At 54.8% G+C, this 26,165-nt stretch overlaps 3 protein-coding genes across 5 annotated transcripts; 2 read left to right on the top strand and 1 right to left on the bottom strand.

Moving 5' to 3' along the window:
- Positions 1-5,931, top strand: SHMT1 (serine hydroxymethyltransferase 1). Its single transcript, XM_040078872.2, has 12 exons — positions 1-75; positions 1,396-1,513; positions 1,798-1,943; positions 2,199-2,314; positions 2,404-2,564; positions 2,733-2,814; positions 3,087-3,299; positions 3,522-3,638; positions 3,976-4,098; positions 4,277-4,393; positions 4,511-4,621; positions 5,028-5,931. The coding sequence occupies exons 2-12, from the start codon at positions 1,421-1,423 to the stop codon at positions 5,195-5,197; spliced, it is 1,449 nt and encodes a 482-aa protein (XP_039934806.1). The 5' UTR covers positions 1-75; positions 1,396-1,420; the 3' UTR covers positions 5,198-5,931.
- On the bottom strand, positions 5,775-14,852 carry SMCR8 (SMCR8-C9orf72 complex subunit). The gene is made up of 2 exons (XM_040078871.1): positions 12,457-14,852; positions 5,775-10,443 (listed from the first exon to the last, which is right to left on the bottom strand). Exons 1-2 carry the CDS (start codon positions 14,802-14,804, stop codon positions 9,990-9,992), a joined length of 2,802 nt encoding a protein of 933 aa, XP_039934805.1. The 5' UTR covers positions 14,805-14,852; the 3' UTR covers positions 5,775-9,989.
- Positions 14,853-15,050: 198 nt separating this feature from the next.
- On the top strand, positions 15,051-26,165 carry TOP3A (DNA topoisomerase III alpha). Of its 3 annotated transcripts, none has more exons than XM_040079376.1 (20): positions 15,051-15,248; positions 15,581-15,812; positions 17,039-17,098; positions 17,629-17,702; positions 18,300-18,375; positions 18,903-19,011; positions 19,276-19,419; positions 19,916-20,086; positions 20,317-20,417; positions 20,555-20,629; positions 20,744-20,826; positions 20,946-21,153; positions 21,309-21,494; positions 21,664-21,793; positions 22,092-22,205; positions 22,285-22,450; positions 22,869-23,012; positions 23,292-23,414; positions 23,639-24,345; positions 25,281-26,165. In XM_040079376.1, exons 2-20 carry the CDS (start codon positions 15,633-15,635, stop codon positions 25,457-25,459), a joined length of 3,030 nt encoding a protein of 1,009 aa, XP_039935310.1. In that variant the 5' UTR covers positions 15,051-15,248; positions 15,581-15,632; the 3' UTR covers positions 25,460-26,165. The 3 variants fall into 3 exon arrangements, with proteins under 3 accessions (XP_039935310.1, XP_039935311.1, XP_039935309.1); XM_040079377.1 differs by lacking the exon at positions 15,051-15,248 and adding an exon at positions 15,259-15,287; XM_040079375.2 differs by lacking the exon at positions 15,051-15,248 and adding an exon at positions 15,273-15,341.

Raw genomic sequence — 26,165 nt, 5'->3', positions numbered from 1 at the left:
GCGGCGCGGAGGGGCGGGGCCCGGCCGGGCTATGGTAGCGCGCGGGCTCCCGCGCAGTGGTGGAATCAGGATCGGGTAAGGACCGGGACCGGGGATCAGGGACCGGGACCGGGACCGGGACCGGGACCGGGACCGGGACCGGGACCGGGACCGGGACCGGGACCGGGGACCAGGGACCAGGGACCAGGGACCGGGACCGGGACCGGGACCGGGGATCAGGGACCGGGAACAGGGCCAGGGCCAGGATCGGGATCCGATCGGGGGTGCGGCGTGGGGAGAGCAGGGCTGGGGCACGACAGCGGCCAGGCAGCGCCGGTCCCCGCCAGCTGGGGCAGGGCAGAGGGCCGCGGCACCAGGCTCTCGGGATGTGGGAGGTGATGGAGTCGGGATACAGGGGGTGCAGAACTAGGTGGAGATAGAGCTGCGGGAATGGGGTTCCCCAGGGGAGGTGCCAGCTGTCCACCACCTGAGGGGACATGGTGCGGGGGTCTCATCCTGACTGGGAACGGCAGCTCTGTCCCCTCTGAGCCAGAAGAGTGAGTGTGAGTGCTGCAGCAGCCTGTGCTGAGGGGACATGCAGGACCCAGGCATCCTGCCCAGCACCAGAGCATTTCCCCTCGCAGCTCTCAGCCCAGCCCAGCCTCTCGGGCAGTGAGGATTCCCACCCTGCCAGTGAGGCCTGGGCTTGGGCCAGAGCATGGCTGAGCATCCCTGCCCAGTGAGGGCGCCGTGAATGGACTTCGGCAACTTGGCACAAGGAAACGATGCGGGATTGCTTAATAACCTGCTCACGGACCTTCACCCGTCCTTGCAGGGTTAATGAGTACAAAGATGCATTGTTTTCTGCCAAGGCAGCAGCTGGGCTGTTACTCCTTCCCCAAGAGCAGCAGTGGCATCAGCTGGGCCAGAGGGCTCCTGCCAGGCCTGGGCATCACCCGTGCCATGGAACCAAGCAGAGGCAGAGCTGCTGCCTCTCAGCTCCACAAGATGCTTCAGTCAGGGTTTGGGGCAGGACTCTGACCTGCTGGGGTTTTGCCCAGGGGAAAGCAGCCAAGAGGTTTAAGCGTGGTGGGAATCGCAGCGTGTGTTAAAATTGAGATCTGTGGGCATGAGCACTTCCCTGCCCTTGAAATTAAACATCAGGCACTGCTGGGCTGGGCAGGGGGAGCTCAGGGAGGGGTGGTGATGGGAGAGTATCGGACATTATCAAAGCACTGCAATTAACAAACTGATCTTAAATCAGCAGGGGAAGCCTGAGGGTTGTGTGTGTTTTCCTCACCCAACAGCCCATGGCTGTTCCCAGGGAATACATGGGACGGCAGCAGGCAGCACACAGGGAGATGTGGAGGCACGCAGCCCTGCTGCCATCCCACAGACTCCCTGCTCCCCTGGCAGGTGACTCGGACCCAGCAGCAGCACCATGGCGAACTCAACACAGGGCCTCCCCAGCGCCGAGCTCTGGGCCTCCCATAACAAGATGGTGTTGGAGCCGCTGGACACCAACGACCCGGAGGTGAGAGCCCCTTCCTGGCTCCTGCCCAGCTGCTTCATTCACCCCCAGCCAGCCATGGGGGTGCTGACCTCACCCCAGGGACATGGCAGGGTCCAAGGCTGAGCTGCTGGAACCCATCCATCCTCTGTGCCCTCTCTGTGACCGGCTGGGATCAGCTGCACCAAGAAGGGATCCGTTCTCCAGCACCTTTCCAGGCCCCTCTCCAAGCCCTGTCCCTGTGGTGGAGCATCCACATCTCTGTGCAGAGCCACCATGGGTGAAGCCATTTCTCTCCTCTCCCAAAGGTGCACAGCATCATCAAGAAGGAGAAGCAGCGGCAGAGGTTGGGGCTGGAGTTAATTGCATCAGAGAACTTTGCAAGCCGAGCAGTCCTGGAGGCCCTGGGATCCTGCATGAACAACAAATACTCTGAGGGTTACCCAGGACAGAGGTATGGGGCTGGGGCCAAGGCACAGCAACCCAAACCCTCAGGGTGGGAGAAGAACCCCCCAGGCCTCACCTCAGGGAAGGAAGCGATGTCCTTATGCTGGCAGCCAGGCTCTTCCAGGACAGACTCTGACCAGCAGGGTCACGTCTGCTGTGGCTGCACAAACGGGGAATCACCCCAGTTTCTCCCCAGCTTGGTCACGGGGACCGTTCTGAGTAATGGGTTTGGTTTCACCCCCTGCCCTGTCCTTTACTGCAGGTACTACGGCGGGACGGAGTGTGTGGACGAGCTGGAAAGGCTGTGCCAGAAGCGAGCCCTGCAGGCCTACCGCCTCGACCCCCAGAAATGGGGAGTCAACGTCCAGCCCTACTCAGGTATCGGGGTGCTCAGGAGAGCCAGGACAGTTGCCCAGGCCTCTGTGTGCCCCAGCAGTCATAACCAGCCCAGTGTGCTCTGGCTGCAGGCTCACCCGCAAACTTTGCGGTGTACACGGCCCTGGTGGAGCCCCACGGCAGGATCATGGGGCTGGACCTGCCCGACGGCGGCCACCTCACCCACGGGTTCATGACGGACAAGAAGAAGATCTCTGCCACCTCTGTCTTCTTCGAGTCCATGCCATACAAGGTACAGAGAGCTGCTCCAGCCAGAGCCAGGGTGCAGTTATCATCAATGTTGGTGCCTCTTCAAGTTAAAAGCACCAGCATCAGGCTGCCAGCACCCTCTCCAGCAGGACAGCACTGCAGCTGACCTTCACCACAGCGAGGTGGCTGAACCCTCCTCTTCCTCTCCCAGGTCAACCCCAAGACCGGTTACATCGACTATGACCGGCTGGAGGAGAACGCCCGGCTCTTCCACCCCAAGCTGATCGTAGCAGGTAAGGATCACACACATCCATGTAACCGGTCTTGGGGTTGACCTGGGAGAGGAAGAGGGGGATCACACCTGTACCGACCCCCAGCCTGGGTGGGGATGGCTCCCTGAAGCCAGCAGCACCCGCATGGATGCTGCAGTGCCAGGAGGAAACCTCCAACAACACCACCCAGCCTGGAAGGAGCTTGGGCTGTCCGCACTGCAAGCGTGGTCCTGGGGCTGCCCCAGGGTGCTGCACACGTGCTCCTGTCCCCTCCTCATCGCCTGTCCCCGCAGGCGTCAGCTGCTACTCGCGGAACCTGGACTACGCCCGCATGCGGAAGATCGCCGACGACAACGGGGCCTATCTCATGGCCGACATGGCGCACATCAGTGGGCTGGTGGCCGCCGGCGTGGTGCCCTCGCCCTTCGAGCACTGCGACGTCGTCTCCACCACCACCCACAAGACCCTGCGGGGCTGCAGGGCCGGCATGATCTTCTACCGCAAAGGTGCCTGACGTGCCTGGGGTGCCGGGAGAAACGCCGCGAGTTAACGCTCCTTCCTGCTCCAACCGGGAAAGAGGGAGGGCAGGAAGATCCTGGGAGAGTCTGGGGGAGCTTCCCTGGGCTAACCCTGGCTCAGATTTGAAGAGGAAAAACCAGGGGGTGAAAGCAGCTCGTGGGAGAAGGGTGGCTGTGCTGCCTTGTGACCGTGTCCTGCCTGTCTCGCAGGCACCCGCAGCGTGGACCCCAAGACAGGCAAGGAGACCCTCTACAACCTGGAGAGCCTCATCAACCAGGCGGTGTTCCCGGGGCTGCAGGGAGGCCCACACAACCACGCCATTGCAGGTATGCAGCCAGGCTGGCTGCCAGCTCCAGCATGGCTGAGGGAGCTGGAAAAGGTGTCCTGGCAGGGCTCTGAGCCCCAGCAGCAGTATGGGACGCTCCAGCTGCCCTACAGGGCTCACAGGCTGGGGACACTGGGGCAAAAAGCAGCTGGTTGATTGCCCCAGGAGTGCCCCAAGCCTGTCCTACCCTGTGTTTTGGCTCATGGCGATGCCACCAGCCTGGTGAGGGTAAAGAAAGGATCAGTCCATTAGTTTGTTCAGCTCCATTATCGCTTCTGCTGGCAATGCCATTGCTGGTGAGACCCCCAAAACTGACCCTGGCCCGCCTCTGTCCACAGGGATTGCCGTGGCGCTGCACCAGGCCATGACACCCGAGTTCAAGGCTTACCAGCAGCAGGTGGTGGCCAACTGCAAGACACTCTCATCAGCACTGATGGAGATGGGCTACGACATCGTCACAGGTGAGGACACGTCTTGGCGGCAGGATGGGGCTGACCAGGGCATGGACACCGTGGGCAGGGCTCTGTTGGCGCAATACCTCACCCCTTGTCCAATCTCAAGTCTTCTTTTGCTGAAGTTTCCTTGTGGGAGCAGCATTTCCCCAAGCCCACGTGCCCACCAAACCCGCTCTCTTCTCAGGGGGCTCCGACAACCACCTGATCCTCGTGGACCTGCGCAGCAAAGGCACAGACGGCGGCCGGGCCGAGCGGGTGCTGGAGCTCTGCTCCATCGCCTGCAACAAGAACACGTGCCCTGGTGAGGATCCCACAGGCTCTGCCCACAGCTCCTGGTGCTCTCCAGGAGCCGGGCTGAACTCCTGCAGGCGGTGGTTTCGGTGCCAGGGTTGGTGACGTGTGCCAATTTGTGGTGTAGGTGATGTCAGCGCCCTGCGCCCCAGCGGGCTCCGGTTCGGGACGCCGGCTCTCACCTCGCGCGGTTTCCGGCAGGACGATTTCCGCAAGGTGGCTCAGTATATCCACAGAGGTGAGCCTGTGGGGCTGGGCCTCAGCTCCAGCACCGGCCTGGGCCAGGGCAGCTCCTCCAGGGTGAGGAGGCACCAGCTGAGCCACGCTGGAGCCATCCCCACAGCTGGCAAAGCAGCACACCCACAAATGAGGAATAACCACATCTGGATGTGGGGGAGGACATCTGGCCACAGCTGGGACCAGCCAAACTCTCCCCTCTGCACAGGCAGTGGGATGAAAGCTTGCCCTCTCTGCAGATTTCTCCCAGTTGTCCTCAGGAGTTCCAACTTGTTTCCCAGGGCAGAAAGTCCCTCAGAGGGGAAGGAGGGAGGGAGCGGGGCTGTGTCCCAGGGAGCAGCAGGGCTGGGAGAGCCCTGGGATGCAGCAGCTGCGAGGGCTGACCGAGACATCTCCCATCCTGGCAGGGATCGAGCTGGCTCTGCGCGTGCAGAAGGACATGAGCCCCAAGGCCACGCTGAAGGAATTCAAGGACAAATTAGAGGACCCAAAATACCGTGAGGAGCTGAAGGCACTGAAGGGAGAGGTAGAAGCCTTCGCAGCCACGTTCCCGCTCCCGGGGCTGCCTGTCCTGTAAGGAAAGGGACACTGCCATGCCCGCTCCTGGAGCCACGGGAGTCCCCGGGATCGTGGCATGCTCACAATCCCCAGCCTGAGACCAACACCCCAGTGCCTTCTCCCAGCGCTTCCCTGTGGAACTGCAGCAGCAGCTCCTCCTTTGGCTCTTACTGCCCTTTCCCCTCCCATGTGGAGCACGGGGACCCGAGTACAACCCCCGTGGGGACAGCAGCCCTTCACTGCTGTGTCACCACTGGGACCGAGCACCAGGTCACGCTCACCTCATGGCCAGGTGCCATCCAGCTCCTGCTGGCTGTGGAGCAGCAGGTGAGATTGAGGCTGGTCTGTTCACATTCCCTGGACACCCTGCCCACGGCAGTGTGAGGGACGGGGCTGCAGCTGCACAAGAAACCTCAAAGCCACTAAAAGTCCCCCTGGTTTCAGCCTCGAGGATTCTCCTTCATCCTATGTGCCTTGCCACCTCCACAGGCTATGACAAGGCCAAGCCTTGTCCTGAACATCCCTTCCTGGGATCACCATCCCATCCTATCCAGATCCTCCACTATTTTCTCAGACCCCTTGGCACAAAGCTTAGGTTGAACCATTTTTTAATAAGCACGGTAAAATGAAGAATTTAACCACGATGTATGACAAGAATTATAAGCTTTAAAAAATACGACCAATTTTTTTTTTTTTTTTTTTGTATTTCAAAAATATCTGAACCCAAATAAATATTTTTTTTTTTTTTAAAAGTACATTTCTCAGACTAGTCATTTGGTGTTAACATCTGTTAAACTCTTGTGCAGTAACACTTACAGCACGACACTAAGACATGCTTCTTGGATTTCTCCCGGTCACACTCGCCCTAACTACTGACGCAAGCATTCGGCACACACAGGCACACACACGGAACTCAACATGCAGGAATAGGATACAGTGCTTTTAAAATAAGATGAGAATTCATCACAGCCTCCTGGCAGCCCTCAGAGGCAGCTCCGAGCCCAGCCCCATCCCCGTGCCAGCAGCCGTGCCACCGGCAGGACCGGGTACCCTGCTTCTGCCTTCCAGTTCAATCCATCTCGGGGAGCAGTGGGCGGGGGGTTTGTGACCCCTCCAACATCGGGGTGCAGTTTGGTGCTCTGTGACATTGTGCTCTGGGGCAGGTGCTCTCCTGCAGCCTGGGCAGCTCCCTGAATTCCCTCACAGCCTGTTACAGGAGCCTGCTCACTGTGCTGCTACAAGCCCCGGGTCCTGCCCAGCTCCCGGAATCTGCAGCGTGGGCTGGCCCCCACCACCAGAGCAGGGGGCTCAAGACCCTCAGGTGCAATAAAACCCGAAGACCTGGCCTAGGGGCACAGAGCCATCAGCTCCCAGCCCTGGAGTGCCTCTGCCACCCTCCCACCACGGTGAATATTGCTAGAGTATAGGCAGCTCCTCCCTGCCGAGGCAAGGCAGCTGCGGAGCCGCTCAGAAGTGATTGCTATTCGATGAAAGGAAATCTGAGCACTGTTCTCTGAGAAATGAGACCTTTGTAGGGTTAAGATCACCTACAGCTATGGCTGACCCTCCTGGGGTGGGAGCTGGAAGCGGCGGGTTAGCAGAGAGCAGAGCAGGGGCTGGGAAGAGCAGGAACGGGGAACAGGAGCTCTCCCTCCCTCCTGGCCGGGGGATGAATTCTGCTCTGATGAATTCTCGGGCAGGTCCAACACCTCCTCTTGCTGGCAGCGAGGAGGAGCCAGCGTGGCCGTGCGGGAGCGGGGACATGCTGGGCTGGCGGCACTCACGGAAGCAGGGGAGGGCCATGCAGGGCACCGCTGGCTCTGGCAGCTGAAAGGCTGGTGGGGATGGCACTGCCACTGCCAGGAACATGCCCTGCTCCCCGCGGAAGGATGGCTGGGGCAAGACGACGACAGGCGTGCCAGAACTCGTGGAGGGAGCTATCAGTGCAAAGGTCGTGGCTTGTTGTTAGTCTGCGAACCTCAGGAATTGGTGAGGTACCACACCAGAGATGGGGAAAAGTCCTAAAGTGCCAATACAGGGTTCTGTGCTGTACAGGAACAGAAGAACAGAGACAGAGAAATTACAGAGGAAAGAGGAATTCAGCTCCCAAAACACCAGTTGCACCCGGAATCCTCCCAGTTTCTGCCACCACAAGCAGAGAGGGCTCCAAATGCACTGAGGTGCCACAGCCCGGTGTTAACTCCTCCTTTCCAGTCCAAGTTCAGAGGTTACACTGCTGAGAGGAGGATAAGCACTCCAGGGGGTGTTTCTCCACAGCTCCCAGTTGCAGATAATCCCAGAGCTCCCCTTGGGAATCGGGAATGGAGTGATGTTCCAGCCAAGCCCCCGGGGCTTCCTCCCCAGTCGAGCTGCTTTGTGGCAGAGAGGTGAAGCAGGTTAGGTGGTAGTGCAAGTATTGCTCAACACGGCCTTGAACATCAGATACTACAGATTGGACAGAGGGAGCAAGAAGTGAGTTATTTATCAATCTATGAGCACAGCTGAACACCGCAGGTCGAGACCACTGTGACTAAGATGAGCCACCACGAATCATCTCTCCCACTCCATGCTGGAGGAAGATGTCAGTGAGTCAGCAGGAAAAAAGTCTGTCCCTCCCTCCCTCCTTAAACCCAAACAGCACTAGGTGGTTTTTCAGCAAGAAACAAGCTCCTGTTTTGAGCAACAGCTCCAGAGCGGGATGCTGGGAGCTTTCATCTGCCTGGTGTCACCTGCATTACTCATCTACCAGTGCCTCTTCCCCCAGGGAATCTCACCTCAGCTTTAGTGTGGAAGTTTGGGTGTGCGTGAATCCATCAGGGGCACCTTGAGTCACTTCAGGAAGCAGCCAGTCTGATGGACACGGAGGCCTTTCACCAGCAGACTCGGTTCACACGAGACAGGAGGGCACAGGTAGGACAGGAAAAGGCTTTGAACAGGTGAGCAGCCCCAGAGAGACGCTGCCACACCACACTGCTTCCAACCACGACCTCAAAACACCATCACAAGCAACCCCTGACGCAGGAAATCCCTCTGGAGTGTGCCACGAGGCCAACTCAGCTGAGCCACCACAAAGAGCAATAACCTTGCAAACAGCCTTTCTGCCCTTGTTGGTTTGTACCCCAGAGAGCCCTTTCCAGGGGAGAGGAGGAGGTGGCATGGTGCTGAGGCACAGATGCTCCCCAAGGAGCCTCCCTGCTTCCAGGACATGGTTTTGGAGGAGTGCAGGTCTCACAGCGAGTCTCAGTGGGGCCCAAGCTGTACATAGAAACTTCCTGGGCTCAAAAGGAAGATCACATTCATCTCCAAAGCTGCCTCACATTATCACCACAAACAGAAGTTTAAAAAAAAAAAACAAACAACAAACCAAAGAACAGATCAGCTCTTGTACGATCTCAGCTGTTCTCACCCCATAATCAGCATTAAAAAGAATTAAAACCAAGATTAGCTTTCCTAGCAAGACTTTTCTTACTTAGAAGTACCTTGGGAGCTGCTACTGCCACGTGGCACCGGGCACCTACCAAGACCCGAGAGGGAAGTGCTGCACCCGGGCACAAAGCCTTCAGCTCTGACAGGAACAATCTGGGAGTGTCGCCACATTGGTGGTACATCCTTTATGGCACAGAAGCTTTGAAAGGAAAAGTTCTCAGTACCCAGGCTCAGAGAGCAGGAGTTCTGCCCCATCCAGAGCCACCCAGGAGAGGTAGTCAGGATGTGACAACGGCTCAGCCAGCAGCAGCATGCAGCGATGCCAGCCCTGTTTTACCACAAACGCCAACTCCTCAACAAAAATTAAAATAAAATAAAATAAACTATTATGGATAGAACACAGAATCCAGTACATTCATCCCCAATCTCTCCTGAGCACTTGTACCTTGCCAGCCAGGCAGCCTGTGGTTACAGCCTGCTGCCTCACAGCGTGGCTCCAGCTGAATCACATCATTTCCCCGTCACAAAAAGCACCTAAAAAGAGGGCCCTCACCCTCCTTCAGTTCCCTTCTGTCTTTAGAAAGCCACCCCTGACACGCTCTGGGGATTCCCAGTCTCCCTCCAGCCTGCTCGAAGCCGCCCAGCAAATCGGACGTGACAAATGAACAAGGCACAGTGCTCTACATTCACAGCGGCTGGCGCCTCGGGGCTCGCCGGCTCTAGGGAGTGCCTCCACCTTCCTGATCTTAACAGAGCTGGGACAAACTGGGAAACCCCTTCTGGAGAGAAGCACGTGTGCCTCCGCTGTGCTCCCACTCACCCAGGGACAACCTGTCCTGGGAAGTGCCCAGAAAACTCAGGGAGTGCAGGAAGGGAAACCATCCAGTGTGGCTGTGCACAGACCTGTGAGCTGCTGCTCTGCCAGGGGGCTCTGAGCTACACTCACATGACAGTCACATCAGCGGATACAAAACTTCACACGGCTTTTACAGCTCTGGTCACAGCCCTGGCTCACCAGAAGGGACTGACAGTGCTCAGGGCTCTGGCAGAAGCATGCAGGACGCTGTGCTATATGGGGGGGCTGCACACTAGTCAGTATTGATCCCCGAGATTGCCCAGCTCCCCTCTGGGATGCTGCCGTGATCCACTTTACCAGTGCCCCTTCTAACATTTACAGAGTGCCCGATGGTTTATGTGATGGAACACCTACGCTTTTGGCTACAGGGAACGCCCAGAAATCCCAACGCCCGGGATTTCTGCCGAGCAGAGACACCAACCCCCCCGGCCCCTTCCCGATGGGCGAGAGCTACTGCAGGCAGCGGCAATGTCAAGCACGGATGAGCTCTGTCAGACTCCCAGCACGCGGGCACACGGCCTGTGCAAGGCTAGATTTTGTACAAAAAGCTGGGAACGTAGTCAAATCTGAGCAGGGGGTTCCCCCCCTGCCCCGGTTCCTGAATGTAGCGCAGCTTCAGCAGCTCGGCCAAGTACTGCACGATTTTGATATCTTCGTTGGCGAGGCCCAGCTGAAGCTTTAGGAAGTTCATCCTGCGGTTCACAACGGATTCCTCCGGTTCCCTTTCGCTGATGGGAAGGTGCAAGTGGTGGCAGAAGGTGAAGAGGAAGGCTTTAGAACACAGCTGGGTGAGGATGCTTTGGACGTGCATGTAGTAGGTGCTGCCACGCTTGATCTGCGTGCGGTGGTCGGCCAGCCGGGCCACCACGGCGCCCTTGTAGAGGGGGCAGCGCAGAGTCTTGCTGTCGGCGTCCAGGATGCTCAGGTAGCGGCTGTACCTGCTCAGCGCGTGCAGCACGTTCACCCCGGCAGGGGACACCGCCCTGCAATGGCAAGAGAGAGGTCACGGCTGGAGGAGAACCGAAATTGAGCAGCAGGGTGTGTCCGTGCCCTGCATCCCGTGCCCTGCATCCCGTGTAGTTTCCCTGTGGTTGAGGAGCTGGTGCAAGACCTCTGTGGGTGAATAAAGCCTAGCAGGTGATAAATTGGCTCTCCAGCCTGCCAGATCCCAAAGAAACCTCGATTCTCTGGAGCCCCACATGCCCTGATCTGTACTGTGCATGCTACAGCATAAACCACCATGCTTCAGGTCAGCTTCCTCCCTCAGAGACTGGGACAGGGGGTGATGGGACATCTCTGGTGAACAGACACGTCTTAACAGCAGCTGGAAGCGTATCAATGTGACTCAGAAACCCAAAGCAATCCCTCCGTTCCGAGAGCTCCATGTTCCCCCCCCAAATCGCTTTGGGAGAGAGCTGCTCTGAGGTGGTCGAAGCCCTGAGTGGAGCAGAACCTTCTGCATTTGCTAAAACAGAGAACCATCCTTAACCCACAACATCCCGTGGCTCAGCCTGGCTATCTGTCACTCAGGTGCAAACCCACAGCAGCGCGCTCACAATGATACAATTACCCACCAAGCTTAACCTAACGCTATTGAAATGCAAATCACAAGCCTACGCAAACCCTTCAGCTCCTCCATTCTCTGTGGTGATGGCTGCTGGGCTGAGATACAGCTCCCAGCCTCGAACTGGGAGCCCCAACTGGTGTAGGGGCTGCCCCCATGCCCAGGCAGCACCTGGCTTCAGGAGACATAGGATCCTTCCTGGAATGAATAGCTCAGCCTCTGAATTCCTTCCCAGAGCCCTCCTACAAATGGTTTGTGGAGAGCACCCACATTAAACTGAACACTTAATTAACATTCCACGGAGGAGAGCTGAGATGACTGACACGTTACAAGCAGTTCTTAAATAAAGACTTCTGTTTATAAAAATTGCATCTAACCACAAACACTGAGCAACGAGTAAACACTTGGGGTTTTTAAAAACCTCCCTGATAGACAGAAAGCTTGTGAGCAGCTGTTGGCAGAGCTGTCATCCTGCCTCACAAGCACAGAAACGAGAGCAAACTCTCAGTTTTGGATAATTTCACCATCCACGTCCCCCAGCAATACAACACTCTGCAGCTCAGAAAGCAGGTTTCTGTGTTTTCATTTTCCTGCTGTTTACAAACACTCCTGTAGGAGCTGTTTCAGCCCGCCTCTGAGCACTGTCTGCCACTCTGACTCATGTTTTCCACACTGGTGACAGCAATGGCCATCCCCTGCCATACCTGCACCCAAAGCACAGAACACATCCTGGAACACACACACACAGAAAAATCCTTTTCATAACATCAGCAAGGGCAGGGCCCTTGAGCTGAGCAAACACTCTTTGCTAATATGAGCTGTGAAGCCACAGCTCAGGAATGGGTGTTGGGAAGGGGCACTTGTTTCCGGGACAGTTCTCACCCTAAGCAGAGGTTTCCTACAATCCCAACACTGCTCCTGCACAGCTCCAGGGGCCTTTCTACCTCACCAGCACAGATCAGGGTGCTGCACTCCAATTATGACCTACAGATCTCATCACCTTTTCAATGGGCTCCACAAGAAAAAAACCTCTCCTGCAGCACAGCACCATTTACCCTAAAATTCCAGCTAGAAACATGAGAAGAGCTCCAGTAGGAGATGGCAAAGCAGAGCACTCCAGGAACACTTGTACCACGTCATCCAGGAACCCAGCAGGACTCAGGTGTTTGTTCTCTCTGCAAAAACCTCCTGGCCAAGTAACTCATCTGAGGCAGGCAGCAAGCGCCCAGCAGATGTTTTAAACATTAACTCTCAGGTGAGGCTGGACACAAAGAGACAAGTCTACTGTTTCTCCAAAGTAAATCCCACCAGCAGAATGTGGCAGCTGTGTTGGTAACTAAGAGACCTCCCTAGCACACCTATTGCCCTCTGAGATGGAATGTCTTACCACACACCTCAACCCTATTAAAGCAAACAGATCCTCGGGTTTTACCTCTGGAGTCCAATCAACTTCCACTTCTGGAAATCCACCAAGTGCAGCGCGGAGGTGACCCAGTGCCTCACGGGCTTGGCGTAGGCGCCGCAGTTGGGCACGAAGATGGAGAGCGCCGTCACGAGCTTCTTGACCATGGCCTCGTCCTCCCCCAGCACCACCAGGGTCCTCCCGCTGAGCAGGGAGTAGATGGCAGGGTGGGCGAAGGGGTACTGGCGGATGAAGCGCAGCGCGTTCTGCCCCGCCCTCTTCCTGTGCCTCTCCCCGGCCGCGCCACCCAGGTGGGCCGGGGACGGGGTCCTGTCGGAGCACGTGGAGGCGGCGCTGCTGATGTAGCTCGTGGAGTCCGAGCACTCGTCCAGGCTGCTCTTACTCACCTCCCTGCTGCCCGAAAGGTAGCGAGAGTCGAGCTCGTAGGGCAGGAGCCCCCCCGAGAGGCCGTCCTGGGAGGAGGGGAAGCCCCCGCGCAGGCCCTGCTCGGCCGGCCGGTACGGCTGCGGGGGGATCCGCACCACCCCGTCCTCCTCGCACGGTTTCTGCCCCAGCTCGGGCAGGGGCTCCAGGAAGTTGGGGCTCTCCTTGCCGATACAACAGGCAGCGTCCACCTGCACTAAGCTTTCCTGCTTCGAGGCGTCGCCCTGGCCATCGTCGAGGCCCGGGTTCGCTCTGGGGGTGAAGCGAAGGCCTCCCTCGTCGTCATCCGCGTAGGGCTCCTCGTTAATGGCACTTGGGTAGCTCGCTTTGAAATCCTCTGGGATGAGGGACTCGGAGGGACACGTGCTGAGCACCTCGATGCTGTCCTCGCTGACCGTGCGCCGGCTGCCCACCTTGCTCCGGCCCGCCTGGGGGCTGGGCATGACGGGCAGGCTGGCCTGGCTCTCCGATTTTGTCAGCCCGGAGCCCGACTTCTCCGTTCCCAGCACCTCGATGCTCTCCCCGCTGCTGATGCTGCCTTTGATATCAGCATCCAGATAGTCCAGGTTCTCCTGGTGCTCAGACATCACGGACTCGGACATTTTGGGCTCTTCGGAGTCCTCCATTTCCTGCTCCATCTTGATGGGCACGCACTCCACGCTGGATTTGTAGGAGCCCAGGCTGATGACCACTTTAGGAGCAAGGGACTCTTCCGAACACTTTTCATCTACGGCATCTTCGCCGAGCCCCTGGCAGCCTCTGTACTGTTTTTCAGGAGGTTTTTCATCCAGGAAAGACACGTTCTCGAAGAGGAAGTTGGTGACAGTCTGCTGCTTTAGGAGAGCCCGGCTGATCTGCTCTGTCAGGAGGTAACACACATCACCTCGAAAAGTCCTCTCGATATGGTGCAACTGGTCAAGGGTCTGGGTGAAAAAATAAACATCACAGAGTTCCTCCAGTGTCTTCAGCTTCTTGTCAAAGCACTTGGCAGACTTGGCTTTGATGAGTTTGGGGGTGTAGGATGGCACGTGGGTGTAAAGGTGAGTTTCACCGGGCTCAGCGGGGTCGGGGGCAGCCGGGTCCTGATCGCTGCCCACCTCAGCCCGCTCCAGGGCACACTCTGGCTCGTAGGGGTGGAATTCAGAGTCCTTCAGCTTCCTGTAGGGATACGACCGGATTTGCCTCAGCAGGTCTTGGTGCTCGATGATCGATTTTTCCACACTGGCCAGCTCGTTGGCCTTCTCAATGGCCTGGGTTGTGTAATAGCCCTTGTCGTTGGCTTTCTTCTGCTGCTCAGTCTCGTTGTGCAGGACGGTCCTGGTGTAGTCAAGATCTTTCAGTTTCTTTTCCAGCTCGTTGGCAAAAGCTTTCCGGTTCCCCGTCTTCAGGCATTCGGAGGCTTTGGAGAACTCGGTGGAGAGTTCCTGAAACTGCTGCATGATTTTGTGCTCGTCAGCAGAAATATAGGCCATGCAGAAGGGCCTCACAAAGCCCCTGGCTTCCAGGTCATACAGGGTCAAGTGGTGCACGTAGGCAAAAGCCCCTTCCTTGGAGTCCCCCAGCACTACCTTGGAATCCTCCACAAAGTTCAGCTTTGGGTAGGCAGAGCCGGGAGGGTGCCCCACGAAGGATGCCTGGTAATCCACAGACATGATCCGCAGGGAAAAATAATTGAGATCGAAGGTGCCCGACACTTTGGCGTCATCGGGGATGGTCAGGAGGGGCTGGGGCCCCACTTGCTCCGAGAACTCGGAGATGAGGATGAAGTCCCGGGTGAACTTGGAGCCGGCGACCTTGGCCCAGGGGTTGGCGCCCTGGCCGCCGAAGGGGAACAGCGGCACCGAGTACTCCTCGGGCAGGGGCGGCTCGCGGTACAGATCATCCTCCAGCTCCTCCTCCCTGGTGAAGGCCACCACGTCAGGGGCGCTGATCATATTTCCCACAGGACGGGACCGACATGGAGCAGCGACGCGCCCCCGGTCCCCCCGCCACCGCCGGGCCCCGCAGGAGGCACCGGCGCAGCCCCGGCCCTGCCCCGCCGCAGCCGCAGCCCCGTGTCCCCCTCACGCCGCCGCCATGGCCAGAGCCGCCGCCTCCTCACGGCCCCGCAGCCATCTTGGAGTCACATGACTCGCGGCCTCCGACCCCGCCGGCAGGAAGCGACGCCGCCGCCTCCTCCTCCTCTTCCTCAGTTGGAATTGTTTATTTTTACCTTCGCCGCCCTTTGTCGTTACCGACCCCGGGACGGGCCCAGCGGCGGCGGGAAAAGGGGAAAACAGAGGCGTAGCTGCGGCGCACGCTTAGGGGCGCCGCTGGGCATCTCGGGAGTTGTAGTTCCGTGCCGCAGCGGCGGCTGCGCTTTACGGCAGGACGTGACGGTGAGGGGGAGCGACAGCGGAGCGCGGGAGAGCTGGGAGGTGAGGGGGGAGCGGGGCCAGAAGGGCGAAAGGAAAGGGAAAACTCTGCCCCAGGTAAGAGACAGCCCGAGGGGGGAATCAGGGGTGGTGAAGGGGCTGCGCTGCCCCAGGTGAGAGAGAGGGGAGCCCCAGCAGGACAGGAGAGAGCCGAGGGACAGGCTGCGGGACCCCCCGACAGCTGTGTCTGCAGCGGGGTGACGCCTTCTCCATCCCCGTGCGGCACCGAGGGGCTGCCCTGAGCCTCCCGGGGGGGCCGAGCGGTGACAGCAGCGATCCCTCCTCCATCCCGGCAGGATCCGGCCCCGGGACGCGGAGCAGCAGCATGCCCTGGCCTCACCTCCTGTGATGAACCTCTGCGTGCGGCTGTCTACCAAGGGCAGGATGCTGCCCCAGCCCTGGCGCTTCTTCTCGCGGGCCGCGGAGGATTCGGCGCTGCAGAGGATCCGCAAGGTCCTGTGCGTGGCGGAGAAGAACGATGCTGCCCGAGGGATCGCTGAGCTGCTCTCCAACAGCAGGATGCGGCGGGTAGGATCACCACAGGTCGTCGTGCTGCTCCCTGGTGCACGGAGACAGGGGTGGGGAGGATCCGTGTGGTGTTTGGCAGCCCCGGCACTCTCAGCAGAGCTCGGCACGGACACTTCACTTCAGCATGTGGCACACTTGGCGCTGGTTTTGTCCCTGAACGCACGAGGGTACAGGAATGGCTTTGTCCTGTGGACAAACACCGCTTGTCCAAATGTATTTGGGAGCGTCAGGTCCTTGTGGTTTGAGTCCAGTGGGAATTCAGCTCCCTCTGCACGGGCTGCCTTCCCCAGGCATTCAGCTCCACGGTGAGGGCTCCCTGGGTCATTCCTGGATTAGCAGTGTATGACAAGAGCTTCAGAAACTGACACCATCCATTGGCGTGCATTCCCCCGTCTAAAAGCACCACTCCTGCAGCATCAGCAAGTGACAGGGGTTTACTGGAGGTCACCAAATAAAGCAAAAACGAGCTGTGGTTTGGAGAAGAAAAACCCAAAGGTTTCTACTCTCTGCTGCTCTGGTAACAGTTTGCATAATCACTTGCTGTTTCCAAACTATGGTGCTACTAGACCAGAATCAGAGAATCACTGAGGTTGAATAAAAAGACCTCTGAGATTACTGAGTGATCCCCTCCTTGGCACCCAGACCAGAGCACTGAGTGCCACATCCAGTTGTTCCTTGAACACCTCCAGGGATGGTGGCTCCACCATCTCCCTGTGCGCTTCCAATGCTTGATAACCCTTTCCATGGGGAAATTACTCCTGATGTCCCACTTAAACCTTCCCTGGGACAACCTGAGGCTGTTTCCTCTCATCTTGTGGTCACCTAGGAAAAGAGGCTGACCCCTACTTGGCTCCAACCTCCTGTATTTGAATAAAAGGTGTTATCAGCCCCATTAAATAAATCAGTTCCTCATTATTCATGGGGAGATAACCCTGGAACCACCTTCAGGAATGGTTTAAAATCCTCTTACCTCGGAAATCACCATTTCAGTGTCTCCATAAATGATACAGGGGATTTTCATCCCCTTGCTGCAATTCCTGTTAGCTCCAGTACCTGGTTTTCCTTTGCCAGGTGCCTCTTGTGCTCCATCCCAGTGTGGACAAAAGCAAGGCTGGATGGATTTGTTACCTGTTAAAAAAAATTAATTTAAAAAAGAAAATTAAAAGAATTAATTAAAATTTGTGTCCTGTTAAAAGCCAGAAACTCAGGAATTCTTTTCTTTCCAGCGAGAAGGGTTTTCCAAGTTCAACAAGATCTATGAATACGACTACCAGATGTTTGGCCAGGTAAGAGTTTTCTCTCAATCTGCTGCTGGATTAATGAAGTACAAATACTAATTAATAAAAGCCATTTGTCAGGAGTTACCAAACACAGCTCCAGCCATGAGGATGTTCTGCCCAAAGATGAGAAGAAGTCAGATGTTGTTTTCTTGGCTCAGCCACCTGTTTTGTTGCTCTGAATATTTAAACTTTCTGGTTTTGTGTCAGTCAAAAATGTGTTGCTTTTTAGAAATTTCCTACAAAAAATCGAGGATAAGGCCACGAATAGAGCTTGTTATGATGTGTTAATTTTGGTTTCCCCAGCCCTGGAAGTGTTCCAGGCCAGGCTGGATGGGGCTTGGAGCATCCTGGGACAGTGGAAGGCGTCCCTTCCCTTGGCAGGGGGTGGCACTGGATGGGCTTTAAGGTCCCTCCCAACCCAAACCATTCTGGGATTAGCAGGAGAAGCATAAATTGAGAACTAAAGGGAGATTTGGGGGCTGTGGGTAGTTTTTGGAGAGTGATGGGCACTAATTTCCTTGCTCTGTCTCTTGCAGAACGTTACCATGGTGATGACATCCGTGTCAGGACATTTACTGGCTCATGATTTTATCATGCCATTTCGCAAATGGTTGGTGTCTCGTGCCCCTGGCAGGAAGGGCTCTGTCACCTCCTGGCCCTCACAGGAGGGGCTCTGTCACCTCCTGCTCTCATCCTTGACACATCCTTGGGACACTGCAAGCTCAGAGACAAAGGGGCGGGGAGGGACTGGGGCGCAGAGCAGGGTGATCAGTTCCAAATTTTATAGAAAATAGCCAAAATATTGCTTCAAATTCCTGTCTTCAGAGTGCTAAAACCCCCTGAAGACATAAGACTTGTTAAAATACATCAAGGCAGACACGGGGAATTAAACTGATTCCAAAATGGGATGGGTTTGTGTTCTTTGTTCAGCTAGGAGCTGTTCTAGGGTGCTTTCTCTGCCTTACCTCCTTTGTAACCCAGGCTTCAAATGGGAGATGCTGCTTGTTGCCTTCCAGATTTGCTGTTTTCTGTGACTGCTTTTTCATTTTGTTGCTTTTCGTGTACTCAGCATTTCACGTAAACTCCCTGTTGTCTGAAGCAAGGCCTGTAAAAAAATATTAATTCCAGTACTTAGACAGCACCAGTTATTGTCTCAAAAACGGCGTTTTAGTTTGTGATGCACACATATTTCTCCTCTTTTTTCCAGGCATAGCTGCAACCCTTTAGCTCTTTTTGATGCTGAAATTGAGAAGTATTGCCCTGAAAATTACCTGGATATCAAGGTACATCATGGTTTTAAGACTTTGAACCCTGAGCTCAGGGGTTTGTTCAACAAATATTGTCCCAGACAGAAGGATGATCTTACCTTTGTCCTTAACATCCAAATTTCTGCAGTTTAGGAGATTCCTCCTGCATTTCCTAGGACTATACATGCTGTTCATTTGTGACACTGAAAGTCTTGTTCGTGTACAAGTAGCGCAGTGAAGGAACAGCTGAAAATAGAAATGTTTTTTTCCAACAAGGTGGAATTGATGAGTGTCTCAGTTTTACAGAAAAAAGACATTTTTAGAAAACAGATTGTGGTACAGCCTGCTCAAAGCCAAACTTTTTAACAGAATTAGATGTAAATAAATGACTCAATTCCTTTGAAAGCTGCCTGATCTCCCGAGACACACAATTACAAAATGTTATTGCAACAACCCATCTCCATGGATACGCATTGCATTTTGCCTTCAGTGAGTCATTCTGCAATGAAATGACAGAGCAAGTGGCCTGGAATGTTCTCCCTGTGTTGTTTTCCTCCTCTCAGAGAACCCTTGAACGAGAAATCCAGCAGTGCCAAGCCCTGGTGATCTGGACTGACTGTGATCGAGAAGGAGAGAACATCGGCTTTGAGATCATCCACGTGTGCAAAGCTGGTGTGTAGAGCACCTTCATCAGCCTGAGTTCCATTAGTGGTTTAACAACTCCTTTAGTAGAGGCAAATTCTCAGTTTTATTGTGACCAGGTTAGATGCTGGCTAATTCTAATAAATATGTGGCTGTGATAGACCAGAAATGCATCCAGGTGTTGGAAAGCTGTAGAATCAGCTGACAGCATGCCCTCTCAATAGCTGTTTATTATTTGTTCCTTGCTGTTGGTGTCTGAGTCACTCTGATTTCTCTTCTGTGTGCATGTGGCAGCAAAGCCAAACCTCCAGGTTTTCCGAGCCCGGTTCTCCGAGATCACGCTCCATGCTGTCAGATCAGCCTGTGAGAACCTCACCCAGCCCGACCAAAAAACCAGCGATGCCGTCGACGTCAGGCAGGAGCTGGACCTCAGGATAGGCACGTAAACATCTGTTACTGTAACCCCAGCACGAGGCAGAAATGCTCTCTCCAGTCTCATAAACCTGATTTTTAGATCAGATACGACTAAATGGCATCATACATTTTACTGGAAATGTCCTCTTTGAATAAGAGAATCACCTCCCAAGATCGAGTCCAGCCTGTGACTGATCATCTCCTTGTAAACCAGACCAGAGCACTGAATGCCACATCCAGTTGTTTCTTGAACATCTCTGGGGATGGTGACCCCACCGCCTCCCTGGGCAGTCCATTCCAATGTTTAAAAGCCTCCTCTGTGAAGAAATTCCTCTTGAAAAGAGGAAATTCCTCCTTGAAGCAAATATTAAGTTTATAGCTCATGCAACACTGACAAGCTTCTTCAACTGAGTATTAAACAGAGTAAAATTAATGCTCAGAATATTAAAAAGATCTGAAGTGCTGTGATTATCATTCAACATTGTCATATTCAGTTGTGGTGCCCATTTTGTTTCTTCAGGTGCTGCCTTCACCAGATTCCAGACTCTGAGGCTGCGGAAGATCTTCCCTGATATTTTAGCAGATCAGCTGATCAGCTATGGCAGCTGCCAGTTCCCAACACTGGGATTTGTAGTTGAACGCTTCAAAGCCATCCAGGCCTTTGTTCCTGAAGCCTTCTACAAAATAAAAGGTATGTCTGGGGAAACACAGTCCTGGGCTCCATCTTCGAGGGTTTGATGTGGATAGAAAGGAAAAACATCGGAGCAGCTAACATAAAACGCTGCAGAGGTGGTTTCCTCTTCCTCTGCCACGACCACTGAGCAGAGCTGGAAGGTTTCCAAGTTCCTCTGTGGTATTTCCATTTTGTGGCTCCTCTGTCAGCCAGCTCTGTTTGCAGCCAGCTCTGTTTGTCCATCACAGTGACCCACGACCATGAAGACGGCAGCGTGGTCTTCAACTGGAAGAGGAACCGGCTCTTCAACCACACAGCGTGCCTGGTCCTTTACCAGATGTGTATGGAGGTAGGAAAGCTTGTAAATAGTTGCATCATCCAGATTCAGCCAGACATTCCCTGTATCTGTCTTGTTCAAGACTAAATTTTAAAGAAGAATTTGTGTAAACTCCTAAAGGGGATGTGGGCTTTGCTTACTCTGTTTAGGATCCGGTAGCGACTGTTGTTGATGTTGTGAGCAAGCCAAAGAGCAAATGGAGGCCCCTGCCCCTGGACACTGTGGTATGTTTGAAATCTGGGAAGGGTTTCTCTGCAAAGAGCTTTGAACAGATGTTTTACTCACTGCTCTGAATTATCCACTAATACTTTTGGGTTTTCTGGCTCTTCTCAATGCAGGAACTGGAAAAATTGGCTTCCCGCAAACTGAAAATAAATGCGAAGGAAACGATGACAATAGCAGAAAAACTCTACACTAAAGGGTAAGAAAGCAAGACTTGGCTTGGTAAACTGAATTCTTCTAAAACTAAATGGCCTTTTGTTTAAAATGGGAAACATCTTGGAGCAATTATGAAAGTGCTCTGCTGTCTTTCTTCCTAAGTTTCATTAGTTACCCTCGAACCGAGACCAACATTTTCCCCAAGGAGCTGAACCTCTCTGCCTTGGTAGAGCAGCAGACACAGGACCCAAACTGGGGAGAGTTTGCACAGAGGATTTTGGATCAGGGTGGGCCAACCCCTCGGAGTGGAACCAAATCCGATCAGGCTCACCCTCCCATTCACCCCACAAAATACGCCAGCAGCCTGCAGGTGGGTGTAACCAGAGGGAACCGGGTTGTGTTCCTTGATAAAGATAAAAGTCTTAACGTGGTCATTAGCACAAAATCCTCACCCGATATCCCGCTGATTTCGTGATGTCTTGTTCAGCTGGGAGGACACTCACCCTTCTCGCTGTTTGATCTCAGGGCAACGAGCAGAGACTCTACGAATTCATCGTGCGCCACTTCTTGGCCTGCTGCTCTCAAGATGCCAAAGGACAGGAAACAACTGTGGAGATCGACATTGCCAACGAGCAGTTCATTGCTCAGGGACTCATGATCCTGGCCCGAAACTACCTGGAAGTGTATCCTTACGACAAGTGGAGCGATAAGGTAATCCCCTTGAGTAACATAAGCGGGAGAGGCTAAAGCAGCACTTCACTGCCAACTTCAGACCTCTCTGCTAAGCTTCTTTTGACCATTTCTGGCTGTTTGACTCAGAGCCTTTGTCCTGAGTGAATACACCAGGAAGCCGTTTCAAAGAGATCCTCCTTCCCCTCAGGTTATCCCGCTGTACCAGAAAGGGTCTCGCTTTCAGCCCACCACGGTGGAGATGGTGGATGGGGAAACCAGCCCTCCCCTGCTCCTCACAGAAGCAGATCTCATTGCTCTCATGGAAAAACACGGCATTGGTCAGTACTGGGCAGCGCGGCCTCTTGCTCTTGGCAGAGGGAATTCTCCCCAGGGAATTCTCCAAATGTTGCTGCAGATAAGAAATCACTTAAATGTGCAGAATAAAGGGATATAGAGGGCAAAGTCCCAATGTCCTCAGGAGCCTGCAGGGCGCCTTTGGTACCCAGGGAGATGGGCATTTCCAGCAGTGGGGCACGAGGGCAGTGCTGCTCCTCACCATAAGTTGTGTCCTTGTCCCTGGGCACAGATGAAATCACTTCTTAGCCTCTGATTCGAGTGACACCTCTCTGTCTGCAGGGACTGATGCCACGCACGCCGAGCACATCGAGACGATCAAGACGCGGATGTACGTGGGGCTTACGGCAGATCAACGCTTCCTGCCCGGCCAGCTGGGCATGGGGCTGGTGGAAGGTGAGGGGAGAGCCCTTACAGGGATGGCAGAGTCCTTACTTGCTCCTTCCTTTTCCTTACCATCCCACATATTCCTCAGGCTATGATTCCATGGGCTACGAGATGTCCAAGCCTGACCTTCGAGCTGAGCTGGAGGCTGATCTAAAACTGATCTGTGAGGGGAAGAAAGACAAGTCTGTAGTGTTGCAGCAGCAGGTCCAAAAGTACAAGAAAGTCTTCATTGAAGCTGTGGCCAGAGCCAACAAGTGAGTAGTGTCTTTGCCCTCTTCCTTGTGCTTTGCTCTGCTGGGAGGTGCTGGTTGCTTATCTGGGGCTCAGCCTGGAATGAGGGATCCTGTCACACTGTTTCCCTGGAGCTCTGCCCCCTGTGTGTAGGCATTTGCCTGGGAAAGGATGACTCAAAGCCTGGCAGGCTGTCAGGAGTTCCTCCCAGCTAAGGGTTTAAACCAAGGTGAGCAGTTGAGATTAAATTTGGGGATGGAAACATGCACTGGCCTCTGATGTTGTACCCACACCTTTCCTGTTCCAGAAATGTGGTGCTGAGTCAATGTGCTCGTGGAGAAGCTCACAGCGGCTGTGTGGGGGGCAGCAAGCTCTGAGTCACTGCAGCACCTGATTGCTCCTCGCAGAGACACCCAGGATGTTCTGCTCGTTTCTTTACAGGTTGGACCAGGCCCTGGCTCAGTATCTGGGAGAAGCTGCAGAAATTCCAGAGCAGGATGAGGTGTACCCAGCAATGCCCGTTTCTGTTCGGAAATGTCCCCAGTGCAACAGCGACATGGTCCTGAAGACCAGGAAGAATGGCGGGTTGGTCACCTTCCCTCTTGTAGCCTCCTGTGTTTGCTTTGTGTTTCTCCAGGCATTCATTTACCTCCTTTGGTAAAAGCCTGGAAACCTTGGGGTGCAGCTCGCTGATTCCACCAGCTACATGAGCTGTGTGGGCTCAGCTGAATCTCTTCTCAAGTAGGTATTTCCCCTGTAAAATGGTAGTTTTGACAATTTCTGATGGCTGAGAAGACTCAAGAATGGATCCCCAACTGTCTTGAGTTTGCCTCTTCCTCATCCAGTGCCTTTGTCCCACGACAGGTTCTACCTCAGCTGCATGGGCTATCCAGCCTGTAAAACTGCAGTCTGGTTCCCTGATTTTGTGCTGGATGTGACCAGGGACGAGAGCATCTGTGATGTGTGTAAACCCCATCCGGTTCACAGGTAGGTCATGCCAGTTATCCCTTGCTGGACATTGGCGCAGAGGCTTCCATGGGCTAGGCTGGGCGACCGTTTTCCATTCCAGTCTTGGAAAGCTGGAGTAGCACTTGGCTTGGAGAAACTGGCCTCTGCCTATAGCAGAATCAAAACAATAAATAAAATTTCAAGTATAAATTGAGGTCTCTTGAGGAGAAACTGGGAGACTTGGACTCTTCCTTTCCTTGCAGACTGAAGTTTAAATTCAAGAAAGGCAGCGTTCCCCCTGTGATGCCCCTGGAGTTCGTCGGCTGCATTGGAGGCTGTGATGAGATGCTAAAAGAGCTTTTGGACCTCAAGTACTTGCACAGATCATCCCAACCTGCATCGTCCACCCAGCCAGGGCATCACCTGCAGGCCAACCACTCGCTGAACAGAGCCAGCAGCGACACCAGGCAAGCCAGGGGCACCTCAAGCCTGGCACGGGGACACCTGCTCTCCATCAACTCCTCCAGGACCGCCAGGGCTGCTCCTCCAGCTGCTCCAGACGATGGGAACGCTGTGGTGTGCAACTGTGGGAGCGAGGCGCTGCTGCTGACCGTGCGCAAGGACGGCCCCAACAAGGGCCGCCAGTTCTACAAGTGCGGCTCCGGCGCCTGCAACTTCTTCCTCTGGGCCGACGAGCAGCCGCAGGACGGAGGCACCGCGGCTCCACGCGGCTCCGCGCCGCTCCAGCCCGCTGCTGGAAGAGCCCCAGCGGGATTCCAGCGCCCAGGAGGAGGGAGAGAGCCCTCGGGAAGCAGCAGCGCGGGCGCGGTGTGCGGGTGCGACCAGCCTGCCGTGACGCGCACCGTGCAGAAGGACGGGCCCAACAAGGGGCGGCAGTTCCACACCTGCCCCAAGCCACGGGAGCAGCAGTGCGGCTTCTTCCAGTGGGCAGATGAGAATGTGGCGCCAGGTACGGCCGGGCTGGGGGCTGCTCCTGAGCTGAGCAAAACAAGGAGCTGCTGGAGAGGCTCCAGTGGAGGCCACAAAGATGGTGAGGGGTCTGGAGCGCCTCTCTGATGAGGAAGGGCTGAGGCAGCTGGGCCTGTTTAGTCTAGAGGAAAAAAGACTGAGAGGGGATCTCATTAATGCAGGTAAATATCTCAAAGGTGGGTGCCAGAAGGATGGTGACAGGTTTTTTTTTTGGTGGTGCTCAGGGACAAGATGAGGAGCAATAGCCAGAAACTAAAACATAAGAAGTTTGACCTCAACATGAGGAAGAACTGCTTTACATTAAAGGTGGCAGAGCTCTGGAACAGCTGCCCAGGGAGGTGATAGAGTGTCCCTCTCTGGAGACATTTAAATCCACCTGGCATGCCAGGAAAACTCTGCTGCTCCCTCTGCCCTAGTTTAGGGGTACAGGGAAAGGGCAAGTCATTCTGGAGCTTTGATCAGAGATGAAACTGTGGAAAGATGCTGAGAACAAAAATAATGAAAAAATTAAGGACGCAAAAGAGAGAGAACTGACAAAAAGGGACATAACCAGGTACAGAGGGGGAGATGTGGTCTGTGAGAGATCCTCCTTCTCCTCAGACGTTTGGGCCTGTAGGGGTAAAATCAAGTTTTCAAAACTACTTAAACCCCAAGTCCTCCTCTGCCATGATTTGTTTCTGCTTCAGCTGCAGACCAGAGCATGCAGGCAGGCGGATCAGCTTCCCCTGTGCTGCTCCCACAGATCTCTTAATGCTGCAAGACAAAAGGGTAACATTTCACTGTTCAGACAAGTCTGAAGCAAATACAGGTTCAGGAATAATCTGAGAATCCTTGATCTGCTATTTTGAGCTTACCTTGTGTTTCTCACCTATTTATGTTTTCAAAGATCCTTAAATTCAGGTTGTTTATCTCTAGGCCCGTCTGGAGGTGACTCTTTGAACCACTTTGGCAGCAATGGATACTCCAGAGGGTTGGGAAGCAAGGCCAAGAGACCAGGCACTCTCTCCTCAGGATCTGCTGCCAAGAAACCACGGACCTGCAGCATTTGCCACCAGCCTGGGCACACGAGGAAAAACTGCCCTCAGAACCACTGAGCTGGGCTGGACCTCTGAGAGCCTGCAAGGACCAGGGCTGTGAACTGCAGGAGCCACCTCTGCCACGAGGAACTGGACTCTGGGAGTGTTGTTTGGAGTGTTGCAGGCTGCTCCTGCCAAGAGATGCCATTTGTTACAGCAAGGGCTCAACCAGCTTGGAAAAGTGGTTTTCCACTACCGGCTTTTGTTTCCAGCTGCTCTGCTGCTGAGCAGATTGGGAAAGTCTGAACATTTCAAAGAAGCACTTGGAAGCGGAGTGTGTGGAGAAAACTGCACTGGATCGTCCCCCTGCACCATCCTGGTGGCTGTTCCTGGTCTTTCCATGCTGGAAAGAGTTGGATCAGGGCCACCAGGACAGACACCGGGGCTGCCGAGCTCTGCTTAGTCCTTGGCTTTCCACAGTGTGGAATTTAAGTTCCCTTCTAAGTTGATGTTACTTGAGCAACATTCCCCTTTTTTGTCAGCCTTACCTGGGTTGTCCCTGCCAGTGAAGGAGGGTCAGGTGCAGAGGAGCTGGATCTGGTGCTTGCCTTGGCAGGAGCTCAGCTGCAGTGCTCAGGAAAAGCCTTCATCTTAGATGGTTCCTGAATTTGAAGGTGAGTTCTTCCTCAAACTTTGAGACATGCCTTTGTGATGCTGCTAGCTGATGAAAGTTATTTTTGTCAAACCAATGAATTTCTTATTAAAATATTATTTAAACTTTAAA

This window comes from Hirundo rustica, chromosome 15 (assembly GCF_015227805.2).
Source record: "Hirundo rustica isolate bHirRus1 chromosome 15, bHirRus1.pri.v3, whole genome shotgun sequence".
Taxonomy (NCBI): Eukaryota; Metazoa; Chordata; class Aves; order Passeriformes; family Hirundinidae; genus Hirundo; species Hirundo rustica.
The sequence above is the reverse complement of the archived record's forward strand: the minus strand, read 5'-3'. Positions and strand labels throughout refer to the sequence as shown.